This window comes from Hyperolius riggenbachi, chromosome 3 (assembly GCF_040937935.1).
Source record: "Hyperolius riggenbachi isolate aHypRig1 chromosome 3, aHypRig1.pri, whole genome shotgun sequence".
NCBI classification, from domain to species: Eukaryota; Metazoa; Chordata; class Amphibia; order Anura; family Hyperoliidae; genus Hyperolius; species Hyperolius riggenbachi.
Window position 1 is genome coordinate 498072764 of NC_090648.1, and position 23709 is coordinate 498096472.

The following is a 23709-nucleotide window of genomic DNA, read 5'->3' on the forward strand; positions in this document are numbered from 1 at the left end:
CTGTGGATAAAGTATTAGAGGCAGAGGATCAGAAGGACAGCCAAGCAATGTGCATTGTTTAAAAGGAAATAAAAATGGCAGCCTCCATATCCCTCTCTCTTCAAGTTCCCTTTAAGCCTGGTATACACTTTCAATTATGATTGACCAATCAGAGACCAATTTTACCACCTTCATGTAGCATGAGGGCTCTGTAGGTAAGCTCTCGTACTACGTGGAAGCGGTAACATTGGCCAGGCATCTGCAGATAAAAATTGGATGTGTGTACGGAGCCTTATGGTAAGGTTTCTCCTTGTATTTATTTATTTTATTTATTTATTGTATTTATAAAGCGCCAACATATTACGCAGCGCTGGACATTAGTTTAGGTCACAGACAATATTTAGGGGTGACATACAACAATATGACAATACAGGAATACAAGAAAACCAGATCACACAGCACAGTATGAGTACCAGGTAATGCTTAGTCACTGGATGGGAGCATGGAGATCACACAGCACAGTATGAGTACAAGGTAATGCTTAGTCACTGGATGGGAGCATGGAGATCACACAGCACAATATGAGTACAAGGTAATGCTTAGTCACTGGATGGAGCATGGAGATCACACAGCACAGTATGAGTACAAGGTAATGCTTAGTCACTGGATGGGAGCATGGAGATCACACAGCACAGTATGAGTACAAGGTAATGCTTAGTCACTGGAGGGGAGCATGGAGATCACACAGCACAGTATGAGTACAAGGTAATGCTTAGTCACTGGATGGAGCATGGAGATCACACAGCACAGTATGAGTACAAGGCAATGCTTAGTCACTGGAGGGTAGCATGGAGATCACACAGCACAGTATGAGTACAAGGTAATGCTTAGTCACTGGAGAGGAGCATGGAGATCACACAGCACAGTATGAGTACAAGGTAATGCTTAGTCACTGGAGGGGAGCATGGAGATCACACAGCACAGTATGAGTACAAGGTAATGCTTAGTCACTGGATGGAGCATGGAGGTCACACAGCACAGTATGAGTACAAGGTAATACTTAGTCACTGGATGGGAGCATGGAGATCACACAGCACAGTATGAGTACAAGGTAATGCTTAGTCACTGGATGGAGCATGGAGATCACACAGCACAGTATGAGTACAAGGTAATGCTTAGTCACTGGATGCAGCATGGAGATCACACAGCACAGTATGAGTACAAGGTAATGCTTAGTCACTGGATGGAGCATGGAGATCACACAGCACAGTATGAGTACAAGGTAATGCTTAGTCACTGGATGAAGCATGGAGATCACACAGCACAGTATGAGTACAAGGCAATGCTTAGTCACTGGATGGAGCATGGAGATCACACAGCACAGTATGAGTACAAGGTAATGCTTAGTCACTGGAGGGGAGCATGGAGCTCACGCAGCACAGTATGAGTACAAGGTAATACTTAGTCACTGGATGGGAGCATGGAGATTACACAGCACAGTATGAGTACCAGGTAATGCTTAGTCACTGGAGGGGAGCATGGAGATCACACAGCACAGTATGAGTACAAGGTAATGCTTAGTCACTGGATGGAGCATGGAGGTCACACAGCACAGTATGAGTACAAGGTAATGCTTAGTCACTGGATGGAGCATGGAGGTCACACAGCACAGTATGAGTACAAGGTAATGCTTAGTCACTGGATGGAGCATGGAGATCACACAGCACAGTATGAGTACAAGGTAATGCTTAGTCACTGGATGGGAGCATGGAGATCACACAGCACAGTATGAGTACAAGGTAATGCTTAGTCACTGGATGAAGCATGGAGATCACACAGCACAGTATGAGTACAAGGTAATGCTTAGTCACTGGATGGAGCATGGAGATCACACAGCACAGTATGAGTACAAGGTAATGCTTAGTCACTGGATGAAGCATGGAGATCACACAGCACAGTATGAGTACAAGGTAATGCTTAGTCACTGGATGGGAGCATGGAGATCACACAGCACAGTATGAGTACAAGGCAATGCTTAGTCACTGGAGGGGAGCATGGAGATCACACAGCACAGTATGAGTACAAGGTAATGCTTAGTCACTGGATGGAGCATGGAGGTCACACAGCACAGTATGAGTACAAGGTAATGCTTAGTCACTGGATGGAGCATGGAGATCACACAGCACAGTATGAGTACAAGGTAATGCTTAGTCACTGGATGGGAGCATGGAGATCACACAGCACAGTATGAGTACAAGGCAATGCTTAGTCACTGGAGGGGAGCATGGAGATCACACAGCACAGTATGAGTACAAGGTAATGCTTAGTCACTGGATGGAGCATGGAGGTCACACAGCACAGTATGAGTACAAGGTAATGCTTAGTCACTGGATGGGAGCATGGAGATCACACAGCACAGTATGAGTACAAGGTAATGCTTAGTCACTGGAGGGGAGCATGGAGATCACACAGCACAGTATGAGTACAAGGCAATGCTTAGTCACTGGAGGGGAGCATGGAGATCACACAGCACAGTATGAGTACAAGGTAATGCTTAGTCACTGGATGGAGCATGGAGGTCACACAGCACAGTATGAGTACAAGGTAATGCTTAGTCACTGGATGGGAGCATGGAGATCACACAGCACAGTATGAGTACAAGGTAATGCTTAGTCACTGGATGGAGCATGGAGATCACACAGCACAGTATGAGTACAAGGCAATGCTTAGTCACTGGAGGGGAGCATGGAGATCACACAGCACAGTATGAGTACAAGGTAATGCTTAGTCACTGGATGGAGCATGGAGGTCACACAGCACAGTATGAGTACAAGGTAATGCTTAGTCACTGGATGGAGCATGGAGGTCACACAGCACAGTATGAGTACAAGGTAATGCTTAGTCACTGGATGGAGCATGGAGATCACACAGCACAGTATGAGTACAAGGTAATGCTTAGTCACTGGATGGGAGCATGGAGATCACACAGCACAGTATGAGTACAAGGTAATGCTTAGTCACTGGATGGAGCATGGAGATCACACAGCACAGTATGAGTACAAGGTAATGCTTAGTCAGTCACTGGATGGGAGCATGGAGATTAGGCAAGTTAGGTTCACTCAGATGCATAGCATGGGTTCACAGTATTGGAGGTGCATGATCAGGTAGGAGACAAAAGGAGGAGGACCCTGCCCAACGGCTTACAATCTAGAGGGAGAGGTAAGGACACGGAAGGTAGGGGACCAGAGTACAGCTGTGGGTTTAGAGCAATTGTGAGGGGTGGTAGGCCAGAGTGAAAAGGTGAGCTTTGAGGTCCTTCTTGAAGATGTTGAAGGGGGCTGCCCTAATGGGTGGAGGTAGGGAGTTCCATAGTGTTGGAGCGGCTCTTGAGAAGTCCTGGAGGTGTGCATGAGACTGTGTGATACTGGGAGCGGTCAGGCGAAGTTCATTGGAGGAGCGGAGTGAGCGGCTAGGTGTGTACCTCTGAGTAAGATCGGAAATGTAGGTTGGACATGTTTTGTGGACGGATTTGTAGGTCAGACACAATATCTTGAATCTGATTCTGGACTGGATAGGAAGCCAGTGGAGGGATTCAAGGAGGGGAGCCGCCCTGGTGGAGCAATGGGAGGAGTGGATAATTCTGGCTGCCGCATTCATGATGGACTACAGTGGAGCTATTTGGGTCATAGGGAGACCAGACAGAAGGGCATTGCAGTAGTCGAGGCGGGAAATTATGAGGGCATGGATGAGGAGTTTGGTGGTGGCAGGGGTCAGGAAAGGGCGAATCTTACAGATGTTACGAAGGTGGACGTTGCAGGACTTGGTGAGCTTTTGGATGTGGGGAGTGAAGGAGAGTGTGGAGTCTAGGATGACATGCAGAAAGCGGGCTTGAGAGGCAGGGCGAATGGTAGTGTGGTTAACAGTGACCTGCACATCTGGGAAGTCCAGGGATGACCGTGGTGGGAAGATCATAAATTCCGTTTTGTCTAGATTTAGTTTCAGGAACATAGCGGACATCCAGGAGGAGATGGCAGATAGGCAGGAGAAGACCTTGTCCATGGTAGTGGTGGATATGTCAGGGGTGTGGGAGGTAGATTTGGGTGTCATCTGCATACAGATTATAGTTAAAACCCATGGAGGAGATAACCTTGCTAATGTATGACTTGGAGTTGGTGTCGGTTCTTTACCCGGCGCACAGAGCAGCAGGCAGTGACTATAATCTGCAGTCTATGGACACAGACAGCCGGCATCGACCGTCCAATGAACAAAGACAAGCGAACAGGACTGGAAACTGCTGCCGGGTGTTAATCTTGGCCTCCGACTTGTCTTTTTCCGGAATTGATCCTTAGCTCAGGATTATCCAGATGGCCAAATAAGATTCCTTGAGGTTGGGTTAACCCCCTCTTCAATCCATGCGCCACTCTTGTAGTACTCAGTGGGGAAAGGGGGGGGGGGGCCGCAAAGAAGATAATATTAATCAAGACTGCACACAGCGCTCCAGTCTTTACAAGTCTTTATGAAGGCCGGTGGAGACAGGGCGGGTTCTAGCAGGGGCGTACCTGGGTAATATAGAGCATATGGCAAACACTGAAATTGCGCCCTCCCTCCTGGTCAGAGCCCCCTTCCCCTCTAAAAGCAGCATCCTTTCTCGTGTAAATGTGTTATGGTTGCCTGTGCTTTTTGGCTCAGGATATTGCTGAAGTTACTTTTATGGAAATATCTCTTCTTATTCCCTCTCTGTTCTCTTTTCTAACACTTAGTCAAGTGCTCCCTGCATACATAGGTTAAGTAGCCATGTTCCCCAGATAACAGAATTAATCTAACGTCTCAGTGACGGGGAGGCATGGGGGCGTAGCACAGGGGCAGTCCTGGGGGCGCAGCACAGGAGCAGAGATGGCACCTATGGTGCTGTGGTGCCCATGGCACGGGCCATGCCTGAACCCCTCTAGATACGCCTCTGGGTTCTAGCTACAAAGGGGCCCTATAGACCTAGCTACATATACTGGGGGCACTTATAGACCTAGCTACATATACTGAGGGCACCTATAGACCTGGCTATACTGGGGAGACCTATACACCTGGCTACATATACTGAGGGGCACTTATAGACCTAGCTAGACATACTGAGGGCACCTATACACCTGGCTATACTGGGGAGACCTATACACCTGGCTACATATACTGGGGGCACCTATAGACCTGGCTATACTGGGGAGAACTATACACCTGGCTACATATACTGGGGAGACCTATACACCTGGCTATACTGGAGAGACCTATACACCTGGCTATACTGGGGACACCTATACACCTGGCTATACTGGGGACACCTATACACCTGGCTATACTGGGGACACCTATACACCTGGCTACATATACTGAGGGCACCTATAGACCTGGCTATACTGGGGAGACCTATACACCTGGCTGCATATACTGGGGGCACTTATAGACCTAGCTAGACATACTGAGGGCACCTATAGACATGGCTATACTGGGGAGACCTATACACCTGGCTACATATACTGGGGGCACCTATAGACCTGGCTATACTGGGGAGACCTATACACCTGGCTACATATACTGGGGAGACCTATACACCTGGCTATACTGGGGAGACCTATACTCCTGGCTATACTGGGGACACCTATACACCTGGCTACATATACTGGGGGCACCTATAGACCTGGCTATACTGGGGAGACCTATACACCTGGCTACATATACTGGGGACACCTGTAGACCTGGCTATAGTGGGGACACCTATTCACCTGGCTACATATACTGAGAACACGTACACAGCTGGATACATATACAGAGGACACCTATAGACCTGGCTACATATATTGGGGACACCTATCCACCTGGCTACATATACTGGGGACACCTAAAGACCTGGCTATCTATACAGGAGACACCTATAGACCTGGCTATCTGTACTGGGGACACTTATTGGCCTGGCTACCTATTCTGGAGACACCTGGAGACCTGGCTACCTATACTGGGGACACCCATAGACCTGGCTACCTATTCTGGGTGCACCTATAGTCCTGGCTACCTATTCTGGGAACACCTATAGACCTGGCTATCTTAACTGGGGACATCTATAGACCTGGTTATCTATTCTGGGGACACCTATAGACCTAGCAACTTATACTGGGGACACCTATAGACCTGGATACCTGCACTGGGAAAACCTATAGACCTGGTTACTTCCACTGAGGATACCTTTTGACCTGGTTACCTATACTGGGGGCACCTATTTTGGGGGAACTGCTGCCAGATTAACTATTTTTGGGGAACTGCTGCTGCCAGATTAAGTGTATTTTGAGATACAGATGGCAGATTATGTGTATTTTTGGGGAACCGCTGCCAGATTGTGTATAATGGGGGAACCGCTGCTTCCAGATTCTGTGTATTTTGGGGGAACCACTGCTGCTGCTACATGTATCTTTGGTGATTTGCTGCCAGATTACGCATATTTTGGGGAGCCACTGCCAAATTATGTGTATTTGGGGGAACCGCTGCTGCCAGATAACGTCTATTTTGGGGGAACGACTGCCATATTATCTGTATTTTGGAGGAACAAATTGCATGGATTTTTGGTGAAATGCTGTCAGATTACATGTATTTTGGGTGGAAACACTATGGCAGAGTTCAAACTTCCCCGGCAGACCTTTTACACCACTGCTAAGGTCATGTATATTTTGCCCCACCCATGACCACGCCCACATTCTGTTGCGTGACCACACCCATTTTTCGGCACGCCGTGCGTAGCGGGGCGCAGGTTTTTTTTTATCAGTATAAAATATCACAATATAAAATATTTACTGTTGTCAGTAAATTTTGATATCTTAGTCTGTAAAAACATAATGTGAAAGGTGGGAAACACTGGTATGGGGGCCCCATAATCTCCTATTGCCCGGGGGCCCCATGAGTTGTCAGTCCGCCCCTGGTCCCAGGTAGCGGTTTGATGACGTCATCAAGCCGGGACCCAGCACTTAGCGTCAATACAGCAGGGATGCCGGCCAGAGCGGAGGGGAGCGCCGATCGCCGGGGGAACGGCAGGAAGGTGAGTGGATCCTCTTCTTTCCCCCCTGCCGCCGCAGCTCTGTAAGTGATCACTATGATCCGCTGGCGATCATAGTGATCACGTGATCAACAGCCATACGTGATGGCTGCTGATCACTGAGGGGAGATGTCAGCTGTCATATGACAGCTTAATCTCCCCTCTCCGGTGCGCACGATCGCATCGGGACGGTTCGTTAGCTCGGACATTGAATCAACATCCAGTCAGGGGGGGCAGCACCACCTGCTGGACGTAGATTAAGTCGGTCCCCAAAAGGTTAAAGAAATGTTTTTGTTTAAAAGTTATTATGTTGTTACGGATCTCTTACAGCAAAGAGGAGGTTCTAAGTTCAGGTCCACTTTAAATAGGGCTAGCTATTTGCTGATGCTAGCTATTTGATCATGCTAAAGATCAGAAATGATAACATTTAAAGGGAACCCGGGATGAGAGGGATCTGGAGGCTGACATATGAAGACATGAAGTCCAGACCATAGAGTACGGTGCTGCCTCCTGCCTGGATTAGATAAGACTCTGCTGGGGGTACAATCTGCATTTGTAGGCTAATAGAGAAGGTGGATAATGGGGACCCCACCAATGCTTTTGGGGACATATGATGTACACCTAATGATACTTTGTCACGGGGAGGGGGGGTTGGTATGGGGCCTGGCAGCCAGATTGGGGGCCCAGGGTGGTGAGTTTGCTGTGGGGGGGGGTAGGGCTGTGCTAGGGGGGGCCTCCCGAGTTACTTTTGCCCCGGGTCCATTGTAGCTAGCACCAGCCCTGCTGATTTCAGCTGTTTGGGGGCAGTTTATACGCTTGTAATAATAGAACGATAGATCTGATCATACTTTGAGAACACGTGTGTGTGTGTACAGCACATTGCTGGTCTCGTGGCCACAAAGGGTGCGCTGTGGGCGGGGGTGACAAAAGGACAAACACGCATGTAGCTGATGAGGATCTGTCTCTGGGTGGATCCGGGACTCCATTCCAACTCATACACAGACCCCATGAGACCCCAGGCTGGAGGCCAAAAAATGTTTTTGTCAGTTCTGTTTTTCCATTATCCTATGTTTCCAGTGGCAGGACCCTCCCGTTCACACACAGCTCAGCTGCAGTGCAGGACCCGCGCAGACGCAGCCATGCTATCTGACAGCAGCCTAGGCTTGGCTTAAAGGGAACCTCATGTGAGAGGGATATGGAGGCTGAGGCCCTGTTCACAGTGCTCAGTCGCATTGCATAATAATTCTGCATGTCAGCTCACTGCCCGTACACTTCTATGGGCCTGTTCACAGTTCTGCGCTGTAACTTCCTGTACGCAGGCTTTGTATTAAAGAGGATCTGTACTAACAAAAAATGCCCCTGGGGGGTACTCACCTCGGGAGGCGGAAGCCTCTGGATCCTATCGAGGCTTCCCCCATCCTCCTGTGTCCCATGGCGGTCTCGCTGCAGGTCCAGGAATGGCGGCCATGTAAATATTTACCTTCCCGGCTCCAGCGTAGGCGCAGTAGCAGCTCTTGGCTCTGAAATAGGCGGAAATAGCCGATCCCAGTTTGGTGCGCTCTACTGCGCAGGCGCAAGTCTCCTGTGCCTGCGCAGCAGAGTGGACCCGACAGAGATCGGCTATTTCCACCTATTTCAGAGCCAAGAGCCGCAACAGCGCCCCCGCTAGAACAGGGAAAGGTAGATATTGCACAATCTGACAAATTGTCGGCTGTGCTTTGCGTGGGCGAGAGCGAGACCAGCGTGGGACAGAGGAGGACGGGGGAAGCCTCGATAGGATCCGGAGGCTTCCCCCTCCCGAGGTGAGTACCCCCCCCCCCCTCCGGGGCGTTTTTTATTTGTACAGAGTCTCTTTAAAGTCTATGTCCAGTCTCCATTGCAGTTCACAGTCATTATAACACATGTGATATGCAACTGACCACTGTGAATCCAGCCTGACATATTTATTTCCTTTTAAACAATACCCGTTGCCTGGCAGTCCTGCGGATCCTCTGCCTCTAATGCTTTTAGCCACAGACGGTCATTTCCGCGATCTCACGACCTCGGGGCACAATTCCACAGTATCAACATGAAGTTTGCAATGTAAGCTGGAACTATTAGCATAACACTGTCCACCTCTCCTCATTACCGGGGCCCCCCCTCAGAAATTTCTGCCCCCCCCCCTCACAACCCTTTCCTCTAACCTCAATACTCACCCCGATGTTACAATCCACAGGAAATCTCAGCCAACAATTTCATACAAACAGAGAGACATGAGCCAAGAATCCCCCTTAGGTAGCATTAACCATAGAGATGATCCCCTAGCAGGTACCCCAAGCGGATGACAAGTAGTTATACATGGTGGATGGGGAATATTGGTACATAGCAGATTAGGGGTATACCGTGGATAATGAATAGTGGCAGTGGTGGCGCTACTCTGTGGCATGCTGGGGCACTGCCCCCCTCCCAGGAATCAAATCACAATCAAATGGATGGTGAGTAGCGATACATGGTGGATGATGAGACGTGGTACATAGTGGTCCATGTCATGAGTTGGGGTACATAGTGGATGAGGAATCGTGGTACATAGTGGATGATGAGTCGAGGTACATAGTGGTCCATGAGTCGTGGTTTATAGTGGATGATGAGTCGTGGTACATAGTGGATGATGAGTCAAGGTACATAGTGGTCCATGAGTCGTGGTACATAGTGGATGAGGAGTCGGAGTACATAGTGGATGCTGAGTCGTGGTGTATAGTGGATGATGAGTCGGGGTACATAGTGGTCCATGAGTCGGGGTACATACTGGATGAGGAGTCGTGGTACATAGTGGATGGCGAGTCGTGGTACATAGTGGATGGTGAGTTGTGGTACATAGTGGATGATGAGTCATGGTACATAGTGGTCCATGAGTCGTGGTTTATAGTGGATGGTGAGTGGTGGTACATAGTGGTCCATGAGTCGTGGTACATAGTGGTCCATGAGTTGGGGTACATAATGGATGAGGAGTCATGGTACATAGTGGTCCATTAGTTGGGGTACATAGTGGATGATGAGTCGTGGTACATAGTGGATAAGGAGTCGAGGTACATAGTGGTCCATGAGTCGTGGTTTATAGTGGATGATGAGTCGTGGTACATAGTGGATGATGAGTTATGGTACATAGTGGATGATGAGTCATGGTACATAGTGGATGATGAGTCGAGGTACATAGTGGTCCATGAGTCGTGGTACATAGTGTATGGTGAGTCGTGGTACATAGTGGATGAGGAGTCGTGGTTTATAGTGGATGAGGAGTCATGGTACATAGTGGGTGATGAGTTGTGGTACATAGTGGATGATGAGTCGTGGTACATAGTGGATAAGGAGTCGAGGTACATAGTGGTCCATGAGTCGTGGTTTATAGTGGATGATGAGTCGTGGTACATAGTGGATGATGAGTCATGGTACATAGTGGATGATGAGTCGAGGTACATAGTGGTCCATGAGTCGTGGTACATAGTGTATGGTGAGTCGTGGTACATAGTGGATGAGGAGTCGGGGTACATAGTGGATGCTGAGTCGTGGTTTATAGTGGATGAGGAGTCGTGGTACATAGTGGATGGTGAGTCGTGGTACATAGTGGATGGTGAGTCGTGGTATATAGTGGATGGTGAGTCGTGGTACATAGTGGATGGTGAGTCGTGGTACATAGTGGATGAGGAGTCGGGGTACATAGTGGATGCTGAGTCGTGGTACATAGTGGATGATGAGTCATGGTACATAGTGGATGATGAGTCGTGGTACATAGTGGATGATGAGTCGTGGTACATAGTGGATGATGAGTCGTGGTACATAGTGGATGATAAGTCGTGGTACATAGTGGATGATGAGTCGTGGTACATAGTGGATGATGAGTCGAGGTACATAGTGGTCCATGAGTCGTGGTACATAGTGGATGGTGAGTCGTGGTACATAGTGGATGAGGAGTCGGGGTACATAGTGGATGCTGAGTCGTGGTACATAGTGGATGGTGAGTCGGGGCACATAGTGGATGGTGAGTCGGGGTACATAGTGGATGGTGAGTCGGGGTACATAGTGGATGGTGAGTCGGGGTACATAGTGGATGGTGAGTCCTGGTACATAGTGGATGGTGAGTCCTGGTACATAGTGGATGAGGAGTCGTGGTACATAGTGGATGATGAGTCGGGGTACATAGTGGATGATGAGTCGTGGTACATAGTGGATGATGAGTCGTGGTACATAGTGGATGATGAGTCGTGGTACATAGTGGATGATAAGTCGTGGTACATAGTGGATGATGAGTCGTGGTACATAGTGGATGATGAGTCGAGGTACATAGTGGTCCATGAGTCGTGGTACATAGTGGATGGTGAGTCGTGGTACATAGTGGATGGTGAGTCGGGGTACATAGTGGATGCTGAGTCGTGGTACATAGTGGATGGTGAGTCGGGGCACATAGTGGATGGTGAGTCGGGGCACATAGTGGATGGTGAGTCGGGGTACATAGTGGATGGTGAGTCGGGGTACATAGTGGATGGTGAGTCGGGGTACATAGTGGATGGTGAGTCCTGGTACATAGTGGATGAGGAGTCGTGGTACATAGTGGATAAGGAGCCGTGGTACATAGTGGATGATGAGTCGGGGTACATAGTGGATGATGAGTCGTGGTACATAGTGGATGATGAGTCGTGGTACATAGTGGATGATGAGTCGTGGTACATAGTGGATAAGGAGCCGTGGTACATAGTGGATGATGAGTCGGGGTACATAGTGGATGATGAGTCGGGGTACATAGTGGATGGTGAGTCGGGGTACATAGTGGTCCATGAGTCGTGGTGTATAGTGGATGAGGAGTCGTGGTTTATAGTGGATGAGGAGTCGTGGTACATAGTGAATGAGGAGTCTGGGTACATAGTGAATGGTGAGTCGTGGTACATAGTGGATGATGAGTCGTGGTACATAGTGGATGGCGAGTCGTGGTACATAGTGGTCCATGAGTCGTGGTTTATAGTGGATGAGGAGTCGGGGTACATAGTGGATGATGAGTCGTGGTACATAGTGGATGATGAGTTGTGGTACATACTGAATGAGGAGACGTGGTACATAGTGGATGATGAGTCGTGGTTTATAGTGGTTGATGAGTCGTGGTACATAGTGTATGGTGAGTCGTGGTGCATAGTGGATGATGAGTTGTGGTACATACTGGATGAGGAATCATGGTACATATACATAGTGGATGATGAGTCGTGGTTTATAGTGGTTAAAGAGTCGTGGTACATAGTGGATGAGGAGTCGTGGCACATAGTGGATGGTGAGTCGTGGTACATAGTGGGTGATGAGTCATGGTACATAGTGGATTATGAGTTGTGGTACATAGTGGATGATGAGTCGTGGTTTATAGTGGTTGATGAGTCGTGGTACATAGTGGATGAGGAATCGTGGTACATAGTGGATGATGAGTCGTGGTACATAGTGGATGATGAGTCGTGGTTTAAAGTGGTTGATGAGTCGTGGTACATAGTGGATGATGAGTCGTGGTTTATAGTGGATGATGAGTCATGGTTTATAGTGGTTGATGAGTCGTGGTACATAGTGGATGGGGAGTCGTGGTACATAGGGGATGATGAGTTGTGGTACATACTGGATGAGGAATCATGGTACATGTACATAGTGGATGATGAGTCGTGGTTTAAAGTGGTTAAAGAGTCGTGGTACATAGTGGATGAGGAGTCGTGGTACATAGTGGGTGATGAGTCATGGTACATAGTGGATGATGAGTCGTGGTACATAGTGGGTGATGAGTCGTGGTACATAGTGGATGATGAGTTGTGGTACATAGTGGATGATGAGTCATGGTACATAGTGGATGATGAGTTGTGGTACATAGTGGGTGATGAGTTGTGGTACATAGTGGGTGATGAGTTGTGGTACATAGTGGATGAGGAGTCGTGGTATATAGTAGTCCATGAGTCGTGGTTTATAGTGGATGAGGAGTCGGGGTACATAGTGGATGGTGAGTCGTGGTACATAGTGGATGAGGAGTCGTGGTACATAGTGGTCCATGAGTCGTGGTTTATAGTGGATGAGGAGTCGAGGTACATAGTGGATGGTGAGTCGTGGTACATAGTGGATGATAAGTCGTGGTGCATAGTGGTCCATGAGTCATGGTACATAGTGGATGATGAGATGTGGTACATACTGGATGAGGAGTCATGGTACATAGTGGATGATGAGTCGTGGTTTATAGTGGTTGATGAGTCGTGGTACATAGTGGATGGTGAGTCGTGGTACATAGTGGATGAGGAGTCGTGGTACATAGTGGATGATGAGTCGTGGTACATAGTGGATGATGAGTCGTGGTACATAGTGGTCCATGAGTCGTGGTTTATAGTGGATGGTGAGTCGTGGTACATAGTGTATGGTGAATTGTGGTAAATACTGGATGAGGAATCATGGTACATAGTGGATGAGTCGTGGTTTATAGTGGTTGATGAGTCGTGGTGCATAGTGGATGAGGAGTCGTGGCACATAGTGGATGGTGAGTCGTGGTACATAGTGGATGGTGAGTCGTGGTACATAGTGGTCCATGAGTTGGGGTACATAATGGATGAGGAGTCGTGGTACATAGTGGTCCATGAGTTGGGGTACATAGTGGATGATGAGTCATGGTACATAGTGGATGATGAGTCGAGGTACATAGTGGATGATGAGTCGTGGTTTATAGTGGATGATGAGTCGTGGTACATAGTGGTCCATGAGTCGTGGTACATAGTGGATGGTGAGTCGTGGTAGATAGTGGATTATGAGTCGGGGTACATAGTGGTCCATGAGTCGTGGTACATAGTGGATGGTGAGTCGTGGTAGATAGTGGATGATGAGTCGGGGTACATAGTGGATGAGGAGTCGGGGTACATAGTGGATGGTGAGTCGTGGTACATAGTGGATGATGAGTCGGGGTTCATAGTGGATGAGGAGTCGTGGTTTATAGTGGATGAGGAGTCATGGTACATAGTGGATGGTGAGTCGTGGTACATAGTGGATGATGAGTCGGGGTTCATAGTGGATGAGGAGTCGTGGTTTATAGTGGATGAGGAGTCATGGTACATAGTGGATGGTGAGTCGTGGTACATAGTGGATGGTGAGTTGTGGTACATAGTGGATGATGAGTCCGGGTACATAGTGGTCCATGAGTTGGGGTACATAGTGGATGATGAGTCGTGGTACATTGTGGATGGTGAGTCGTGGTACATAGTGGATGATGAGTCGTGGTTTATAGTGGATGGTGAGTCGTGATACATAGTGGATGGTGAGTCGTGATACATAGTGGATGGTGAGTCGTGGTACATAGTGGATGGTGAGTCGTGGTACATAGTGGATGATGAGTCGTGGCACATAGTGGATGGTGAGTCGTGGCACATAGTGGATGGTGAGTCGTGGTACATAGTGGTCCATGAGTCGTGGCACATAGTGGATGGGGAGAAGCAGGCAGGGTGGTTCCCGTACTGTTTGTACTGCGCTGACAGTGACCCTGCTCACTCCCATGGCCCACCTCGTCTAAAGAGCTGACCGTCTATAGCCGGCCATTCCTCCTCCTCTAAGCCCGACAACTGCTTTCTGCGCACAGAAGACCACAGTACAGTAAATCCGAGGCTAATAACATCTCTACTTACAACTCCATTCACAGCTTTATTAATGAAATATAACATCGTTACACATTTTGTTTTATGCTCGCCCGGGGCTCAGCCAGAACAGCTCCCGCCTGTCTGTATTATATTACATACGAGCGCAGCCGCCTTATTATACGCAACATTAAAAGATTAAAGACTAAATGCAAGCTCTTCTGACAAGACCAATTTTTTTTTTGTTTTTGTGCTGCCTCTTTGAAAGGGATTTAACGCCGCAGGAATAGATTGGCCTGATGTAAACGTATTAATATTGAACGGCGGGATAAAGAAATTCTCAGCAGCGCGAGGCAGAGAGAAATAAATTGAAGCGGCCATTTAAAAAAAAAAATTAAAGAAAGGAGAGAGGAGCATTTAACATCTTGTCAGTCGCCACTTTGCCTGCCAGGACCTCCGGAGTTTGCTGGCTGGCATTAGCATAAACACTGGAGGAGAGTTTGGCGTAGCTGCGAGCGCTAATGGTACATAAAGTAATTTAGTCGCTTCTCTCCGGAACGCTGTCAGGGTGACGACTTCCCCCTGCCTTCCCTTGTAGCATATTCAATCACTGAATAATAATGTTGTGCTGCCTCCAGCTCCAAGGGGTCCTGCGCTCTCCCCGTCTGAGACTAGAGACTCCCGTCACCACGGGGACCAGCATGACAAACCGACTCTGCACTGGCCGCTGGGAGCCCAGAAGCAACGGGCTTTCCCTTATTATGTAGTAGAAGAAATGGAAGAGGCACTGCACCTTTAAAACACCTTTAATTAATGTCGGGCCAGGCAGGTAGATGTAGTGGTCAGCACGGGGGTGAAGTAGAGCGGCCTGACAGCTGTTTTGCGAATGTATCACTTCGTCAGAGGTCTGTGTAGGTACACAGGCCTCTAACAAAGCAATAAACTCACAACACAGCTGTAGGCACAGGCCCCTGACAAAGCGATAAATGCAGGAAACAGCTGTAAGTACAGGCCTCTAACAAAGCAATACACCCGCAAAACAGCTGTAGGCACAGGCCCATGATAAAGCGATAAACTCACAAAACAGCTGTAGGTACAGGCCTCTGACGAAGCAATAAACTCACAAAACAGCTGTATGTGCAGGCCTCTAACGAAGCAATAAACTTGTGAAACAGCTTTAGGCACAGGCCTCTAAGTGATAAACTCACAAAACAGTTGTAGGTGCAGGCCTCTAATGAAGCAATAAACCCACAAAACACTTGTAGACACAGGCCTCTAATGAAGTGATAAACTTGAGAAACAGCTGTAGGCACAGACCTCTGACGAAGCGATAAACTCACAAACCAACTGTAGGTACAGGCCTCTAGTGAAGCAATAAACTTGTGAAACAGCTGTAGGTACAGGCCTCTGATGAAGCAATAAACCCACGAAACAGCTGTAGGTACAGGCCTCTAACGAAGCTATAAACTTACAAAGCACCTACACGCCTCTGACCCTAGCAAATAAACTCGCAAAACAGCTGTAGGTACAGGCCTCTGACGAAGCAATAACCCTGAGAAACAGCTGTAGGTACAGGCCTCCGACGAAGCAATAACCCTGAGAAACAGCTGTAGGTACAGGCCTCCGACGAAGTAGTAAACTTGCAAACAGCTGTAGCTACCGGCCTCTGACAAAGCAGATACAGCTCTGCGATACAGCTGAGGTACAGGCCACAATAAACCAGTGAAACTGTCAGGCCCCTTTACTTCCCCTCCTTGCCAACAGCTGACCACTGTATCTACTTGCGGGGGTCATCCCTTGCAGGATTAAGGATGTGACATGTTTGGAGAGGTGGACTTTAAAAGACTGCAGGTATTCTGTACCTATAGGCTCCTGACACTTAAACCCAACTCTGATCATTTATTACTAATTTTGCTCATAAGAAGATACTAATTAGGCTGCTTGTTGAACCTGAATAATGCCCCGACCTCTTCCCCATTCCAATATCCCAAATTGCCCATCCCCACCTCACATCTTTATTTTCATATCTGTGATCTATAGTCAGGTCAGATCTTCTGATTATCATACCTCACATCTTTACTCATATCTGTGATCTATAGCCCGGTCAGATCATTTCTGCTTATCCTACCTTACATCTTTACTCATATCTGTGATCTCTAGCCCGGTCAGATCATTTCTGCTTATCCTACCTCACAACTTTACTTTCGTATCTGTGATCTATAGTCAGGTCTGATCATTTCAGCTTATCCTACCTCACAACTTTACGGTATCTGTGGTCTATAGTCAGGTCTGATCATTTCTGCTTATCCTACCTCACAACTTTACTCTCGTATCTGTGATCTATAGTCAGGTCTGATCATTTCTGCTTATCCTACCTCACAACTTTACTCTCGTATCTGTGATCTATAGTCAGGTCTGATCATTTCTGCTTATCCTACCTCACAACTTTACGGTATCTGTGATCTATAGTCAGGTCTGATCATTTCTGCTTATCCTACCTCACAACTTTACTCTCGTATCTGTGATCTATAGTCAGGTCTGATCATTTCTGCTTATCCTACCTCACAACTTTACTCTCGTATCTGTGATCTATAGTCAGGTCTGATCATTTCTGATGATCCTACCTAATGCTGGGAATACACGGTACGTTTTTGAGGCTCGATTATCTCGCCCGATCGATTCCCCACTCGATTTCGTGCCCGATTCTCTTATCTTCCATTCGTTTGTCTTATCTTTTCCCATTGTTCCCCATGCAAAATCGAGCGCAGAAACGATCGGGCGTGAGATCGGACATGTCGGAAATTATCTATCGAGCCATCTAAATGGCTCAAAATCTAACCGTGTATTCCCAGCATAACATCTTTACTCTCATATCAATGATCTATAGTCAGGTTAGATTATTTCTGATTATCCTACCTCACATCTTTACTCTCATATCAATGATCTATAGTCAGGTCTGATCATTTCTGATTATTCTACCTCACATCTTTACTTTCATATCTGTGATCTATAGTCAGGTCAGATTATTTCTGATTATCCTACCTCACATATTTACGCTCATATCTGTGATCTATAGTCAGGTCTGATTATTTCTGATTATCCTACCTCACATATTTACGCTCATATCTGTGATTTATAGTCAGATCTGATCATTTCTGATTATTCTACCTCACAACTCAACTCTTATATCTGTAATCTATAGTCAGGTCTGATCATTTCTGTTGATTTGCCTGTCTCAGGAAGTAGGAGGAGCTTTCTTTGTCAAAAGTTGTGTCCATGTTGTTACACTTTGGTTGTCTTTCTCCTAAGTTTTATAGTAAAATGATGGGGAGAAATAATAACTGATAAGGCTCAGTTGGCATTCTCTCAGAATCTCCACTTGAACTGAATCCCATTTCTCTTTAAACGGCCTTTGGCCTCAGGGCGTTAAGAAGTTGCTAATTTTTTACGACAGCCTTACCCATTTAATTATCACATTCAGGCATCTTCCTCACAGCATTTAAGCTCTAACTACTTTCTCCTAAAACACAGGGCAGAGGGGTGGCATTGACACTAGCTGAAAAAAAAACAGGACAGGCTTGGCACTGTTCCACGATACAAGCAACGTATATGGATTACCAAGAGCATCCAATAAGATTGCAACTGTCATCCATGCAGATTAATGAAAGGATCTGATTGGCAACATTTAGGCTATATATGGCTATATATAAAATGTAAAGCTATGAAGCCACATGGTGAAAGGAGAGGGGAGACTAGAAACCAGGGAACTGTATAGGGGAGGGAGGGGGCCACTAGAAACTAGGGAACTTTATAGGGGAGGAAAGGGGGGGGGCACTAGACACCAGGGAACTGTATAGGGGAGGGAGGGGGGGACACTAGACACAAGGGAATGGTTTAGGGTAGGAGGGACACTAGACACTGAGAAACTGCATAGAATAGGGAGTGGGGGAACTGCATTGAATAGGGAGTGGGGGCACAAGCAGGACCGGATTCACATCACAGGACCCGATAGGCACAGATGTCTTGGCAGGCACCCTAGACTCCGCCCTCCATGAATCTACAAACACCCGCTGAACCACACCACAAGTGTGCTGGCTGGCCCAGCTGCCACTTCTCCCTTACTTCTCTTGGCAGTCATAAGTGGTTACAGGTGCCCCTTAGTATTAGGTAGCCAGAGGAATCCTCAGTATTAGGTAGCTAGAGGTGTCCCCATCTGAAAGGAGTTCTGGTCAGTGGAATGCTGAGACCCAGATAAGTAACCTCTCATATACACTCCGCTCAGGACTCTGCAAAGGTAAGGAGGGAGGAAGGCGCTTGGGGAGTGGGGTGAGCTGCCTTTCCATCATCAGGCGCCTGTAGGCACGAGCCTACAGTGCCTTATGGTAAATCCAGCCCTGGGTGCAAAACACCAGGGAATAGTATAGGGGAAGTAGGGGGCCACTAGATACCAGGAAACTGTATGGGGGGGGGGGGGCAATAGACACCAGGGAACTGTATAGGGGAGGGAGGGGGGAAATTAGACACCAGGGAACTGTATAGGGGGAAGTGGCCACTAGACATTGAGGTTGGCCCACGACTTTTTCCCAGTTTTCAGTTTCAGCCCAATATTTATTTCAGTGCGAAGCCCCTTAATTGGAGCATCTTTGGAGATGTTGATGCCTTTCTAGACTATTGGTTCTTCTCAGGTGATGTCCACCAACGTCCCATAAACACAAAAACTTTATACACAGAAGATAGGTGCAGTATTTTACCATGTTCCAGATAAGACGGGGTTCCATCTGAAGGATCCAGCCTGCGCGCCCTTCTTCCATGCTTGGAGTTATTATGTACAAACATATTATCTGACACCGCCAACACATGTCCATCCACATTGACGGTAGTAGACACGACAACCTGCAGCAAAGACATAGACACAGTCAATAAATACCTTCAACCAACTTTATGCATATCATTCATCTCGTCTTTAAAAACAACATTTCACTTGTTAGTTTTTGGAAAATTTTCCGACAATTTAAATTCATCCTGAAGGCTCCCGAAGAAGCTTGGTGGCATTTTTGTTTTGTGTTTAGTTTCTGCGCATTCGAGGAATCGTATTCCTTGGTGGAAACTGAACAGAGATGAAGAATCTCTGTTCTGCTCCTTCTCTCATCCCCAAACTACTCGTGAGATCATCTCAACTGGCAATAACAGACGGAATTGTGCATGTGAAGCCAGGGTCGGACCTACCATGAAGACAACTGAATCACATGATTCAGACTGTTTGGGCTACCTGGCGCCTCCCTCCTCTCCGCTCTCCCACCCGCCTTCCTGGAACACACGTACCCTCCTCATCCACACATTCCCATCCTCATTCGACCGGCGGCACCTGCCACCCTTTCCTATGACATCATAAGCAGGTGAGGTGTCACCTCTTATCGAGGTATGCTACGGTAAAACCCCATGAACGATGAGAGGTCACCATAGCCAGTCAGAGGGGAAGCTTTGCCACGCAACCAATCAAGCAGGAGTGCTGGCACCAGCCCAGCCAATCACACTGCTCCTAACTGGTGCAGATGGTCTCATGGGCAGAACCAAGGCACCGTCATTGGGCCAACCACTGTACTCAAATATATATATATATATATATATATATATATATATATATATATATATATATATATATATATATATATATATATATATATATATATATATATATATATATATATCAGCAGTTCCGGGTGGGGGCTGCCGCATCCTCCAAAGTTTTTGAAGAAGAAGAAAGGTGCACCATCCGTCCTTTATCATGTGGTTCATTGCATCTTTTTACATCAAAGCATCATGCATCAGGATCCAACCTTGTACAAAGTCCTCATCTAGACAACAAGAGCAGCCGTGGGAGTGGAGGTGGGGTAGCGGGCACCGAGGTGGGACAAGTGACGGCCGTTTTGCGTCCTTCTGGACGCTTGGTCATGCTGCGTTCCACTGCAAGAAGCGAGACGCGGACATCCGGTGTATCACTGGGATTAGCTCCTTCTGGGAGCCGCATCTCGCTATTGGTTGGAGTTTTGAGAGGCTAGATAGGCGGCTGGTGGAAAAACTATGGGATACTGCAGGGATCAAAAAGTAAAACATCTTCCTAACAAAGATAAATCCTCCAAAGTTTGCTTCAGGCAGCAGAAAGTCTACAACCGGCCCCGCAAGGAGGTATCAAAAGAGACTTGTTTAGTGCAAGTGGCGGTAATTATTATAGATTTACTTTTTGGAGGTTGTCCTCCCTTCTTCAGATCCCGAAACACTGCTCTCCTAGGTTCTGTAGAAGGATGGACAGCTCTGGAACCTAATCCTACCAGAATTAGGCCTTTTCTCAATCTCTGTAACTACTCAATCCCTACAACAGGCCCAGATTTACCTCACAGGAGCCTATAGGCACAGATGTCCTGGCACCTTAGACTTCCTCCTCAATGAACCTACAAACCCCAACTGAAATGCAACCCAAGTGTGCTGACTGCCAAACTGTCACTTCTCCTTTACTTTCCTTGCCCATCATAGGTAGCTACAGGTGCCCCTTAGTACTAGGTAGCCAGACGTACCCTCAATATTAAGTAGCTAGAGGTGCCCTCAAGCATTAGATAGCAAGAGGAACCTCAGTATTAAGTGAGATCTGGTCAGTGGAATGCCGAGAACAGGGGGAGTAACCTCTCATTTATACTCTGCTCAGGACTCTGCATAGGGAAGGAGAGAGGGAGGTGCCTGGGGAGGGGAGGGAGACTCCTTTCCATCATCAGGCGCCAGTAGGCACTTGCCTACAGTGCCTTATGGTGAATCCGGCGCTGCCCTATAACTTCCCATAATAAACTCTGCTGGACTAAAAAGTGAAGGACTAGTGGTAAAACCCAGAGAAAGGCAGCAAAAAAAAAAATCCATTAACTTTGTCGATTTACATTTAAAAAAAAAAAAAAATGCCCAAAAAGGCGATTGATCCTAAAACAGCAGCTGGTTGACTCAAACGCCTCCTCCATTTTTAATGGCGTCTTTGAAGTGATAGTTGTGGCTTGTGGGGAACACACGGCTCCCTGTCACCCACTTCATTCTCTGACATAAAGTGAGGCTCATCCTGATTTATTTTACATTGTTAATGAAGCGACGTTGTTCTGGGAGGTGACAGGCAATGGAGAGTAACCCGACAGGGAAGCAGATTATGGCAGAAATAAGCAAGATAAAAATGCCAGGCGCTCTTATAGCCTGTCTGTAAATTACCGCGGCGACTAAGGTCCTTTTAAATACTTAATAAAGATAAAAACCGGCTTTGTTTGGTGAAGACTGTTCTGACAATGACGCTCGGCCTGCGCATACATAAGACAATTAGTGTGTTCCGCTGACGAGAAAGTCTTTTATACTCGTCATACGTCTCTGTATGCGGAAGAGTTAAGGTGACCCTACGCTTAAAGAGGAACTCCAGTGAAAGTAATGTAATAAAAAAAAGTGCTTCATTTTTACAATAATTATGTATAAATGATTTAGTCAGTGTTTGCCCATTGTAAAATCTTTTAAATCCCTGATTTACATTCTGACATTTATTACATGGTGACATTTTTACTGTTGGCAGGTGATGTAGCTGCTGCATGCTTTTTTGGCAGTTGGAAACAGCTGTAAACAGCTATTTCCCACAATGCAACAAGGTTCACAGACAGGAAACTGCCAGGAGTACGTACTCAGAATTTCTTTGTGGGAGGGGTTTCACCACAATATCAGCCATACAGCGCACCCCGATGGTCTGTTTGTGAAAAGGAATAGATTTCTCATGTAAAAGGGGGTATCAGCTACTGATTGGGATAAAGTTCAATTCTTGGTTGGAGTTTCTCTTTAAAGGGGTTCTGTGGGATGGAGAAGGGGGAGTTGAAAATAAAAACGGGCACTTACCTGGGGCTTCTATCGCCCCCCTGCAGCTGTAATGTCCCACATCGTCCTCCTCCTCTGCTCCGTTCCCCGCCGCCGCTCCCGGTCTAATGCTGCATCTAATCCAACTGCGGCTGCGCGTGCGTGCTCGCTCCCATGTATGTCATCAAGAGCTTACTGCGCAGGCGCAGTACAAGAAAACTGTGTACTGCAACTGTGCAGTAAGCCCCCGATGACGCGCGTGGGAGCTAGCACTATTTGTCTTGTTAGATGAATATCAGACCGGGACCGGCGGCGGGGATCTGAGGATCGGAAGAGGACAGCGCAGGACACGACAGCTGCAGGGGGCCAGTAGAATCCCCAGATAAGTGTCCGTTTTTTTATTTTCAAACATCCCCCACAGAACCCCTGTAAACATTTGCAGCAGATTCGACCATCAGATAGATTTCTGTCAGATGCTTGTCAAGTCGAATCAGGAATCTATGCCACACACTTGGAAATCTAATGAAAATCAATATAAAAGCATGATTGCACCAATATACCCAATGCAACTCTATGAGCCATCAATCTGCTGCCAGTAGCTGATGGACCTAGATTTTCCATCCTGTCAGATAGATCACATCGATTGAAAACGATCAAAATCAGCCACAAATCGATCGATCGGCTGATTCAATAGAATCGATTTCCGATCAATCGATTCGATAGAATCGATCGTTGAAATCGACCAGTGTATGTGCCCCTTAAGGGTGGGTTCACACGGGATCGTGTACCGCAGTAAATGTATCATTTCAAGAGGGCAACGAAGGCATTGTTTGTGGTCTTGCAAGCTGTCTGCAAGCATGCGTACAACATTAAAAAAGCAATTTTTTTACTGTAATTTTATTTAAAAAAAATTATAAAAACGTTATTTATTTATTTTTACTTTATTATTTGCTGCTATGGGCAGTAGTGCTACCCATAGCTTTTTTTTTTTTTTTTTTTTTTACACTTAGACTTTTTTATATTGGGTCCAATACAAAAATGTGAATTTGCCGCCTGATGTGATGACGTGGCGTACGGCCGACACCACGCAGCCTCATCAGAGGGACACGCCTGGGGATGTGATCACCGAGGGACAGGAAGAGGTTGAAGGAGGAAGAGGAGATCGCCACCGGGGGTCGCCAAGAAGAAGACGTATACTCT

At 47.1% G+C, this 23709-nt stretch overlaps 1 protein-coding gene across 5 annotated transcripts in view; it reads right to left on the reverse strand.

Annotated features, from left to right (window-relative positions):
* The window catches only part of EBF1 (EBF transcription factor 1), a 481397-nt gene that overhangs the window by 99719 nt on the left and 357969 nt on the right, over nucleotides 1-23709 (reverse strand). For all 5 annotated transcript variants that reach the window (XM_068278297.1, XM_068278295.1, XM_068278298.1 and 2 more), the window contains exon 8: nucleotides 19401-19542. In XM_068278297.1, coding sequence (XP_068134398.1) covers nucleotides 19401-19542 — 142 coding nt within the window. The remainder of the gene's footprint in view (nucleotides 1-19400; nucleotides 19543-23709) is intronic.